Consider the following 12056-nt stretch of genomic DNA (forward strand, 5'->3'; position numbering starts at 1 on the left):
TAATAATAATAATAATAATAATAATAATAATAATAATAATAATAATAATATGTTTAAATTCATATAGTCATTGTTATTCCAGTAAGAGGGCTGGAAAATAGCCAGAATGGGGTTCTTTTTTCTTTTTCTTTAAAGCCATTGAGTTTAACTGACCAGCCCTGGTCTGGAAACCCTGCCAGTGTCCTTTCTACTAGAAACATATTGGCGGGATACAGACAGGCAAAAAGGGGTGTATTCATGACGTCATGAAGGTATAGCCTTCGGACGGCCCTTACCTGAATGCCGCCATGAACACGCCACCCGCACGCCCCAAGCGGGAAGAAGCGGCATTAAAAAGGTGCTGCTTTTTTCCGCTTCTTTTCTATATCGTGCGCAGCTGCGCATCTCCGTCTATAAGCTGCTGCACCGGTACGCCAGAATTGCTACACCGCTAATTTAAGTTGCCCATTTAAAAGCTCCATGTCTGCTGCGTCGCATAATGAGTCGGGGTCCTGGAACATGCGCAGTTTGCAGTCAGGCTTTAATTGCAGCGTCAGCTGCCATGCAGGTGTGGAAGCTGCAGCACAGCTGCAGCGCATTTTAAGACTCGTAACCCTAAAACCCTAACCCTAGAGCTGCATGTACGCATGCGCTGCTAGAACATGGAAAGTTTGGAATTTAAAGTGAACCCCTACACACATTCCTGTGCCATTTTCACCTAACAATAAAAAAACGCTAAAACTTTAAATATTTACATATGTACAAGGGAGGTGATGGGGGATGGCAGGGGGACAGCGGTGGCAGCGGCGACAGCTGTGGCTGTGCATTGCAGATTCAGCAAGAGCACAGGGACCAAAGGAGAGGAGGCATCTATGATGCTGGTGACACTGGCAAAGTGCAAGCGGACAAGGATGCCAACACCAGCTGATCACCAGCTGGCAGGAGACCACCATTGTTTGGGCAGGGCGAGAGAAAAAGTTTTAAAGGGGCGGGCGCTTTAAATGTGCACATAGGCTTCTGCCGCCGGTGCGGAGCACCGCAGCTGTGCGGCGACGCATCCGCCAGCCGGCAAAAGAAAAAAAACCCCCGTTTTTGGCCGCCCGTGAGGAAGCTGCCTCCTCTTGCAGCGTCCTCCGAGGCGGCGGTATGGAAACTGCGGGTCAGAAACGGCCCCGGGTGAGGCGTCTTCACTGCCCCCTGTGTGGAAGCCCCATACACTTGAGCCACGCCCCCGGGGCGGGCGGTCTGGAGGTCTCCGTATTCAGCAGAATACACCTCCAAGACGTCTTCCCTTGCCTGTGTGTATCCCGCCATTGTTTCCTAAAAGATATTGATTTTATTTGTTTGTTTGTTTATTGCCTCTCAGCCCAGCAGGTCTCAGGGATGCTGGGACTGTTTTTAAAGGTTAGCAGGGGCTCAACAATGGCATGAAGGTACTTATTTATTTTGCCTACTTGTACGTTGTTGTTGTTTTTTAACAGAACAATGAAAACCAGAATGCATTTCATTAAAATAACAACCACATTAACTGAAATGGGGAACAATCTCACTACTATAAAAACAACAGTAAAAAATGGATTATAACATATAATATGTTAAAAAAATTGAGTACACAAAATAATAACCACAATTGATATGTCAAATAAAAATAAATAAATCTAAGAACCTATTAAGTGAATGCAAAAGTGCTTATATGGTCTCCTGCCACTTGTGTCCCTCCACTTAACATTTGTAAAGGCAAAAGAGTGATAATATGTTGGAAGATGTAGGTTTGCACAAATAATACTCACAAAGAAAATGCAAAACAGGTATATTTCCCCCATCTTGAGGTGTAGAAAATCAGGTGTAGGGATCAGTTGGGGGAAGGAAATTTACTTTCCCATGTATTATTATTATTATTATTATTATTATATATTATATTATTATTATTATTATTATTATAATCCAGCCATCCTTAGTTGTGCAAGCACAATGTGTACTTAAAGTTCCCTCATGTGTCATTGTAGCCTACTCCCAAATAAGTGTGCACAGGACAGACTGAACACAGCCTTTTGTTATTCAGGGGAAGCATCTGCTACAATACACCCTACATTGTGTGTGTATGAGTGTGTGTGTATTCTTTATAATTTAGTATGCTTCCGATAATCCTGAGGGGACTCAACTAGATATAGCAGTCTTAGTAGTCAATTGGCTGATCATTTCAAGGGGAGCTTCACCTTCCCAGCCAAGCCTTAAGAAGAACTTGAGCCCCGTTCTTCTGGGATCATGTCAGAGCTCTTGTGGCCTCTTAAGGTATTGTGTTGGATATCTTCAGTGGTTGAAATTAATGGCTGTATGTGTTTAAAACTTGCTTTTGTTGTAAATCTCCTCCATATCTGTGTCGAGACACCTCTTGGTGCTTTGCCATCCACTTGTGCTCTCAGCTCTTAAGTGAGGCCTTCTGGAATGGACTCCCAGTGTCAAGGTGCTCTTTCATTTGTTGTGTGCCTTCTAGTCATTTCCACTCATGGCCACTCTAAGGCAATCCATATCTTGATGTTCTTGGCGAGATTTATTCAGAGGAGGTTAGCAATGCCTTTCCCTGAGGTTGAGAGCATGTGACTTGCCCAAGGTCACCCAGTGGGTTTCTATGGGCAAGCAGAGGTTCAAACCTGGTCTCAGAGTGTTAGTCCAGTGCTCAAAACACTACACCACACTAGCTCTTAGCCTGCCTAAAATACTAAACTAAAGGCCCCGACCCTGTGTTTTCTTCTATGAAACACTGGGTGTATTTGTAGGCTTCTCAAGTGATCACGTAAAATTGAAACTAAAGTGGCAAAGGAGTAGTTACCTTTAATGGCATACAGGTTGAGTCTCCCCTATCCAAAATGCTTGGGACCAGAAGTATTTTGGATTTTGGAATATTTGCAAATACATAATGAGATATCTCAGAGATGGATTTAACATGAAATTCATTCAAAACATGACATTCAAACAACTATGCAATGCTGGCTCTCTTTTTGCCACTTAATAAAATTTCTTCCTCCTTCCTGCTGCAGTGTTTTTGAGGAATACTTGTTTGATCTCTTGGTATGGGCAAAAGCTACCAAGCATAAGTGGTGTGTTTAATCAGAACCAGCATGGTGTAGTGGTTTGAGTTATGGTCTAGGACACTCTCAGAAACCAGTGTGTGAATCTCCACATGACCATGAAGCCCCGGGAGGACATTGGGAAGTCCTACTCTCTCAGCCTCAGAGGAAGGCAATTATAAATCCCATCTGAACAATCTTTGCCAAAAAAAATCCAACCCCCACCAGCCCTGTGATATGTTTACCTTGAGGTTGTCATAATTCAAAATGCCCAGAAGGCACACAATAATTAAATCTGTGGTTTGGGTTCCAGAAACTCCAGTGGAAACCAAATTGAGGATGCTCAAGTCCATTAAATACAATAGCATAGTAAAATGGTGCTCCTATATAAAATAGCAAATTGAAGGTTTGCTTTTGGAATGTATACATTTAAAAATATTTTCAAACCGGGGAAGCTTGACTCCATGGAAAAAAAATGCATGGATACGGAGGGCTGATTGGCTGGTGGGTGATGCTTTATATATGAGAAAATTACAGTTAATGCTCATCCAGTTAATGCCAAATAAAAAATGAGACACTGATTGGTCTGTTTATACACTTCTTTTGAAATCACTGAGATCAAAACACCCTGCAGAAATAATCCAGTTTGAGACTGCTTAATTGACCTGGCTCAATGCTAGGGATTCTGGGAATTGTAGTTTTGTGAGACATTTAGCCGCCTTTGTCAGAGAGGTCTGGTGCTACAATAAACTACAATTCTAACACGGAGCCGGGGCAGTTAAAGCGGTCTCAAACTGGTTTATTTCTGCAGTGTGTTCTGGACCATAGTTTCTTTCTGCAACACTTGCTACTAAAATAAAGGCATGTCCATGAGTACTTTAATTAGAGAGAGAGGAGAAACTTGGTGATATTGAGCAATGTGTACATTGTTAGGTTTTTGTGCTTTCAGAGCTACATGTGGGGAATGTTTTCATCCTTCAGACACTCAGAAATACAGCTGGCTGCTGTCCATAGAGAATATCGGAACCAGGATTTGACTTGAGTTTTTGAATGATCCCTTTGCTCCCTCCCTGAGTCTACTGTGGCTTAAGATACATTGATTCTTTATTTCTGGGTAACCTCTTTTGGTAACACAGTAAAAGAGAGGTCAGAAGTGCTTTATGGACAGGAAAGTCTGGGAAAGAAAGATTCTTTGCTTATACCTATATGCTTGTGCTCTTGGTCCCCAAATATTGAGAAAAAAATTGCCCATCCTTTTCACAGCCCTGCTCCTGATGAAGATTCACAGATTCTGAAAAGTGAATATTGTGATTGTCCCACTGTGGATGAAGGCAGCACTTTCTCAAGGGCTTTAATTATATGTTTGGTAATTTCTCTGCTGTCAGTTAATGAACACTGCCATGGTTCAGTGCTGTCATGCACACACATCCTGTGAGTAAGGAAGAAAGGCTACTCCTGGCTTAATTCCAGAGATTACGTAGATGCACGCAACCTGTAATACTCTGCACCAGGGGTCGGCAACCTCCGGCCCACGGGCCGCATCCGGCCCGCGAGGCCTTCTAGCTGGCCCTGGCTGCTGTTTGCTGCCGCCGCCGCCGCCATTGCGCGGCTTTTCGCCGCTCTGGGCGCTGCCATTTTTTGTTCCAAAATGGCGGCGAAGTCTCGCACGACCTTCCCTGAGTTCACGTGAGACTTGCGCCGCATTTTGGGCAAAAAATTGAGGCGCCCAGAGGCGAATTCTCGCACGACCTCAGAAAAGGTCGCACGAGACTTTGGCCTCCAGGAGGCCTGCGCGGCCGCCAGAGGCCTCAAACAGGGCTCCGCGGGCGGCAGCGGGCCTCTGGGAGGCCGTTGCCGTCGCTGGGGCCCCTCAGAAGCCTGGAAGGAGCAGGCGGAGCCGCCCACGCGGGTATCCCTCCTCCTCCTTCCCGGCCTCTGAGGGCCTCCAGGCACCTCAGAAGCCTAGAAGGAGCAGGCGGAGCCGCCCGCGGGTGTCCTCCTCCTCCTTCCCGCCTCTCAGGCCCCCAGGGCCCCAAAGCCTGGAAGGAGCAGGTGGAGCCGCCCACGTGGGTGTCCTCTCCTCCTTCCCGGCCTCTCAGGGCCTCAGAAGCCTGGAAGGAGCAGGCTAGGACGCCCATGTCCCTCTCCTCCTTCCCGGCCTCTCAGGGCCCCAGGGCCCTCAGAAGCCTGGAAGGAGCAGGCTAGGATCCCGTGCGGGTGTCCCCTCCTCCTTCCCGGCCTCTGAGGGCCCCCAGGCCCCTCAGAGCTGGGAAGGAGCCCTTGGTGTTTCTTTGTGCAAAATCCCCTCTCGGCACCTTGTGCCTTCCTGGGTTGAGACAGTGCATGCTTCTGCCTTTTTTAAAATTTCCTTTGTAGTAGTTTCCATGGCTGGGAACTATTATCATCATCAGCATCATAATCAATCATCATCATCATCACCACACTCGGGGGGCGGAGCATGGCGACCCCGCCCCTGGATGGTGGAAGCTCCACCCCCAGCAGTGCACCCGCCCCCGGAGGGTGGAAGCTCCACCCCCAGCATCGCCCCCCCCAGTGTCTGAGGGACAGCAACCTGGCCCCCGGCTCAAAAGGTTGCCTAACCCTGCTCTGCACAGTTCTTCTTCGTGGCCTCTGTGCCTCACACAATTGGGATATGTGCGCCTGCGCAGAGACTCCATTCGGAAGCTGAAAAGCTGAACAGATTGGCGGGAGCCCCCGCCTACTCCCATGCACTGAGCATGCCCAGTCCGCCAATCTAGCTCCTCCTTCATTCTCTTTCATCCACCGCAAGAGAAACATCTCCTTCGGTTTGCTCTGAGCTGAGTATATTTCTACTGTATGGTAGAACTTTTTGTCTTTTCTCCCTTTCCTACTGTAGGGGTAGATTTTTGTCTTTTTCCCCTCTTTCGAGCATTGTCCCTAAAAATTTTGAATTGTTTGTGAGAGCGTAGTGTTGCCAGCTCGGACGGGCCCACCACTTCTAGGCCTGTTATGGCCGCCCCCTGTTTAAACATTGTTCTGAATGTGACCGAAAAATTGCTTTCAGTGAGGGTCATTCTAAATGCCTTTTTTGTTTAGGGGAGCCCATGTTTCTGATAGGTGCCCCCATTGTAGAGCTTTACTGTGGGGACTCAGGAATAGAGCCTCCAAATTAAATCTTCTTGTGGGAGCGCTTTGCTGTAGTTCCTTTGGGATAATTCCCATCCACAAAGTTCCACAATCCCAAAATTTTCAAGGGCTTCGACGTCGACAACTGTACCACAACCCAACATCGACTTCGACATCGGCCACGGCTCTTACATCAGCGACATCGATGTCGATAGCCTCTATGTTGCAACCATCTCTCAGCAGGGACAGTCCTTCAACACGAATGGACACTGTCTCTTAGCCTTCCAATTCTTGCCTCCTGATGGGGGACTCCATCCTTGGACCTCTTCGCCACCCCGGGCAATGCCCAGTGCCCACAAGCGCACCAGGGCGGCAGGGGATACAGCTCCCTGGGAGATGCATTCCTATCCAGCTGGAACTGAGACTTCCTGTATGCCTTCCTTCCGCTACCACTTGTAGCAAAGGTTGTGACCAAGATGACCAGGGACAGAGCCAATGCGATTCTGCTGGCCCTCTCTGGCTGAGACAAACCTGGTTCACCCCCCGGCTCCACCTGTCCAGGGGTCATACCTCAAACTCCCGAGTTGGCCGGATCTTTTGTCTCACTCTCATGGAGCGGGCCAGATCTCCTTCATCCAGATCTCCTCAGTCTAAACCTGACACCTTGGAGGATCAGACCCTGAACTCTCCAAATTGCTCAAGGCTTGTCAGCCTCTAGAAAGGACTTACTAAATGATCCCACTCCTACAAATGGAATCGTTTTTGTGAATTTGCTACAGCTAGAGCGGAACCCTCCAGTCCTGTGAGCCTTTGTACAGCCTTACACTTTCTTTTATAACTCATGATCAAGGTTTGGCCTCTCCCCTCCCTCAAGAGTCTGTTTGTCTGCCATTGTCGCCAGCCAGCCTCCTGGTTCACCATCAGCCTCTCTTTCACCATGCCGACTATGAAAAGGTTTCTTTAAGGCCTCCATTATCTCTATCCTCCAATGCCTCCTTTGGCCCAGCATGGACCTCTCTCTTTGGTGCTCACACAGCTAACTAGGCTCTCTTTGAACCTTTGGGTTGGCCTCTTCTCTGAGACTAGGACACTAAGGTGTCTTCCTTGTGGCCATTACTTCAGCCAGACGCGCTTCCGAACTGACGACACTGCGCTCTGACAAACCTTTTCTTGTTTTCCACAGAGACAAAGTGGTCCTCAGACATTTCATTTCTTCTCCGATGGTGGTCTCCCCTTTCCACCTTTCTCAAGACATTGTGCACCCAATTTCTACCACCCACCCGTCTATGCCCCTGGAAAAGACTATGCACATGCTGGATGTTCGCCGTGCTTTGGCTTTTTATGTTCAATGTTCTGCGGAGTTCAGGTTGACCAACAAGCTGTTTGTTTGTTATGGTGGTTCAGGAGGGCCACCTGTTTCTTCACAGAGATTTCAAAATGGATTGCTCAGACTATGGGGGCGTTCCCACTTGGCAGATTATATTGGAGTGATTCTGATTGGATTATGTTCCGGGAATTATTCGAATTTTTTTCCATCGTTTCCATTACCAAAAGGGGCAAATTACCTCGATCATTTAGACCCTGTTTTCGTTCCCATTTATTTTAAATCACTTTATTTTAAAGCGGATTAACTTGCTCCCCATTTCCATTTGTGTCCACAAGCTGTCAATCAAGTGCCTAGGCTTCAGATGTCACAAGTCTTGGGTTTTTTTTTGGGGGGCAGCCAATGAAAACCGGCTGCATCTGAGGCTTCCTGTTGTGTCTCCCCAGACAGAAGGAGGCTTGGCAAATCAGATCAAGGAGGAGAAGGCAGCGGGCTTCATTATGGGGAGAGAATCTTTGGGGAAGAGAGAGGATAAGGCCGATCCCCCCCCCTCTCAGATCCCTGGGGTCCAGGCTCTTCATTCCCCAAAATCCCTTTGCCTCCCCCATTGCTCCTTGGGCTGTTTGGAGGGCGATCAAGCAGGGATGTCCTGCAATGCCATCCCATAGTTCATCTGGAATGAGCCTCCTTTCCCAAAATCGCTTTGCCTCCCCCATTGCTCCTGGGCTGTCTGTGGTGCGATCAAGCAGGGATGTCCTGCAATACCCATCCCATAGTTCCTCTGGAATGAGCCTCCTTTCCCAAAACGCTTTGCCTCCCCCATTGCCTTGGGCTGTTTGGAGGGCGATCAAGCAGGCATGTACTGCAAAGCCCGCTGCTGCTCTGGCGCTCAGGCAGTTGTGAAAAAAGAAAAAATAGTTTAAAATGGTGTTCAATGGCTCTCCTCACACATCAGTCTATGAATGAGGAGCAGAGGGGAGGTTGCAATCCACCGGGGGAAGGTCTATGCAAATTGAAGAAAATGGTGCTGGAGAAGCGGAAAGAGACCAAAGAGGGTGACACCCCCAGGCTGCTGCTCCTCCCATCTCCAGGTTCCCGAATCAGACACTCTTTCATTCCCATTCGGATACAGTGAATCATACCCCACTTTCAAAAATAACTCGCGTTATAACCTACTATTTTTTTAAACCTAATTATAGGCTGATAATCCGGTTTAAACATTTTAATTCAATTCTATATTGAGATGCTGTGGGAACGAACGAGGAGTAATAGAGATTAAATTCGAGCTTCAGTGGGAGATGCACCCTAAATTGGATCATGACCAGCTTTATAGGTAAGTGGGAACGACCCCTATTTCTCTGGCTTATGAGCTGGCCAAGCGCCTCTTCCTGTTGGTGTACGTTCACACTCAGCCAGGGTTGTTGCTTTTTCTGTTGCCTTCCTAAGAGGTGTCCTTCTGCCTGATGTCTGTAAGGCAGCCACATGGTCTCCCGTCCACTTTTGTTCGGTACAACCAGCTAGATTCCAGGTCTCGTCAAGATGCCTGTTTGGTCATGCTGTTCTTTCCTCTATTTTGCAGTGACCTTCCCACCTCCTTAGGTTAGCTTTTAGTCACCCACTTGTGTGAGACACAGAGACCATGAAGAAGAAGACAGGTGACTTACTTGTAACGTGGTTCTTCGAGTAGTCATCTGTGCCCTCACACAAATCTCGCCCTACCTTTCCTTGGTCAGGTCGCTGCCTTGTTTTTGCAGCGGACTTGAACTGAAGGAGGAGCTAATTGGTGGGACTGGGCATGTTCAGTGCATGGGAGTGGGCGGGGCTTCCTGCCAATCTGCTCAGCTTTTCAGCTTCTGAATGGAGTCTCTGTAGCAGGCGCAGTACCCAATTGTGTGAGGGCACAGATGACCACTCAAAGAACCACAGTTACAGGTGAGTAACCTGTTTATATCCTTCTAGCACAGGAAGGGGCTGGTCAGCTTTAACTATAAATTATGTGCAACACATTGCGGGATTTCTGCTGCAAGATACATACTCTGTGTGTTTCAAGAGAGAGAAAAGATGGTGTTACAACCCTTCTTGATTTCTCTTTAGGGCTCGTACAGAAAAGGCCAAAATAAAGCTGCTTCGGGTCACTTTGGAGGTACGGTAGAGTCTCGGTTAACGACCTTCGGTTAACCGACACTCTGGATTATCCGACGCCCCTCGCCTCCCCTTCTTCCTCCTCCTTCCTCCCTCGTTCCCTACTTACTTCGCCGAGTCTTTCCTGCCCTGCTTCCCTTCCCTCCCCTCAAAGGACTCCAGAGAGCCCTTTGGGAGTAAAGGGGAGGTCTGGGAAGAGGAGGACCGGCCGGGGAGCCCATTGAGGGAGAGGGCAGGCCTGGGAAAGAGAGGTCTGGGCCCATGCCGAGGCCTCTCCCTCCAGCTTCTCTTTTCTTCTTTCCTCTCCCCAAACGGACTCTCAGGAGTCCGCTCGAGGGGAGGAAAGACCCGGGTGGTCGGCCTGGCTTGTCCTCCATGGCCACGGAGGACAGGAAAGGGCCGAGGACGCAGCCTCCTCGAAGAGGCTGCGTCCCGGCACGCTGTCCTCTGCGGCTTGCCCTCCCTCCCAAGGGAGCCTAAGGACTCTCTTGGGAGGGGAAGGGGCCAAGCCCTGCGGCGCTAGCTTTCCCTCAGCTGGAAGGGAGCTCCATGGAGCTCCCTTCAAGCTGAGGGAAGCCAGGCCGCTGAGGAGGGGACTCTGACCTTGGCTCAGTCCCCTCCCGGTAGCTGCTTGCTTTCCCTTGGCGGGAAGGGACCTCCGCAGAGCTCCCTTCAAGCGGAAGGAAACCTCATTGGATTATCCAACATTTTCGGTCATCCGACAATCAGTCGGTCCGTTTATGTCGGATAATGGAGATTCGTTAACTGGATGCTGTTTAAATGATTCATGCATCCTAAGCTGTGCCAAAGCCATGTTCCAGTCCTAAGGACTGGAACATGGCTTTGGTGCGCCTTCCAGACTCTTAGTACTCATGCATCATTTAAACAGCATATCTCCAAAGTGACCTGAAGCAGCTTTATTTTGGCCTGTCTGTACAGGGCCTTTATTCTTGTATTCAGATTCTTGCTCTATGGGACTGTTGTCTCTCTCTCAGCTTCAGAGGAAGGCAAAGGCCAACGCTCTCTGAACAAAACGGAGCCTCTGTGATAAGTTTTTCTTACGGTCACTATAAGTCAGAAATGACTTGGAGGAACACAACAACAAAAGGAAAAATCCTCCCACTGAGATCTGATTACTACCTTGGGACTGACCAAAAATACCTAGAATACCAAAGGCATCATGCCTGAAAATGTTAAGAATTGCATTTTTTTAAAAAATTAATGTTTCTGAGCTCTGCATATTTAGTAAGTTATTCCCAGGCTCTGCTATGGGTAACTTGGCTTACTTAATTTCCTTTCCTTACTGACTTTGTATTGATTCTGCGGTACTGCTGTCACTACCTTTTGCTGATGCAGGGGGTGGGGAAAAAAGGACAGCAGAAGCGAGGCCTGAGTTTATGTAAGCAACAGACAATACTGGTAATATGCAGCTGTAATCTAAATCAGATTTCCAAATGGTTCAGAGTGAAGGACTAACATCTAGGTCATGATAGTCTTTTAGGAAAATATCAGCTTGTCCTGGTGCCATCCTAATCAGAATGAGATGATATGTGCAAGTGGAGAGTGGCAAAAAAATTCTTTCGAAACAGCACGTGTTTGACCAATTTGTGCAAAATACCACATTGTTTTGGGAATAGCTCTTCTCTTAAGTTTGGTGAACAGACCTATATAGTAGTGTGTCCCAAACAGAAAAGACAAAAGGCTCTTTTTCTAAAAGCTCTTAAGGCAAACACAAATTCCAGGGACATGGTTTCTGACACTAGACATTATAGTCAGCAAGAACTGGATGTGCTGGAATTGGCTTGAACCTGTGCAATATCTAGTTTGATGCCATGGCAGACATTTCTATCTGTATATGACATGGTCCTTTTGCTTCCATCTCTTTACCAGGGCCTTGTGTTCTCCCTTGAATTTGCCCATTTAAGAAATATACTTCAAAAGCTGTCTATGGGCCATTTTATGACCCTGTTAGCTCTTTGAACCATTGCTGTTGTGCAACGTCAGAAACTCTGGTATCTCAAACCACAGCTTTTGAAGGACAAGCATTTGTCCTCTTGAGCCCATCTTCCCCCTCACCACAATTCGTCATTGTTGTTGTAACTCTTGTCTCTCTGTTCCTCTTTTTCTCAGGCAGCAGGAACGTTCTCATCCATTTTTTTCCATTTCTGTAAGTCCTAAGGACAGGGTGTTTTCTTACACATTACATGAAACATGTTTTGGGGGTCTTATCTCATGCTGATTTTGTTCACCTTTGAGAGCATTTTGGCGCCTTAAGTGGATTTTGCTGTTTTTCTACTTGTAATTTGAAAATAAAACCTGCACTGTATATGCTGGAAAAAATTTTTAAATGCTGTCTTTCATTTTTTTAGCCTCACATTAACTTTCAGAAGAAATTCTTTCTATATTCAGTTTCTGGATTAGTTTTACTTGATGAA

At 47.4% G+C, this 12056-nt stretch overlaps 2 protein-coding genes across 4 annotated transcripts in view; one reads left to right on the forward strand and one right to left on the reverse strand.

Moving 5' to 3' along the window:
• SLC25A22 (solute carrier family 25 member 22) overlaps positions 1-12056 on the reverse strand; it is a 723963-nt gene that overhangs the window by 199378 nt on the left and 512529 nt on the right. The gene's annotated exons all lie outside the window — the stretch shown is intronic.
• The window catches only part of PNPLA2 (patatin like phospholipase domain containing 2), a 68337-nt gene that overhangs the window by 26829 nt on the left and 29452 nt on the right, over positions 1-12056 (forward strand). Inside the window, exon 1 of one of the 3 annotated variants that reach the window (XM_042466225.1) lies at positions 8762-8812. The exons of the other annotated variants lie outside the window; for them this stretch is intronic. Coding sequence (XP_042322159.1) covers positions 8797-8812 — 16 coding nt within the window. The 5' untranslated portion in view covers positions 8762-8796. Of the gene's footprint in view, positions 1-8761; positions 8813-12056 lie in introns of those variants that run through there. 3 annotated transcript variants of the gene reach the window in all.

The sequence above is a fragment of the Sceloporus undulatus genome, chromosome 1 (genome assembly GCF_019175285.1).
Source record: "Sceloporus undulatus isolate JIND9_A2432 ecotype Alabama chromosome 1, SceUnd_v1.1, whole genome shotgun sequence".
In the NCBI taxonomy this organism is placed as follows: domain Eukaryota; kingdom Metazoa; phylum Chordata; class Lepidosauria; order Squamata; family Phrynosomatidae; genus Sceloporus; species Sceloporus undulatus.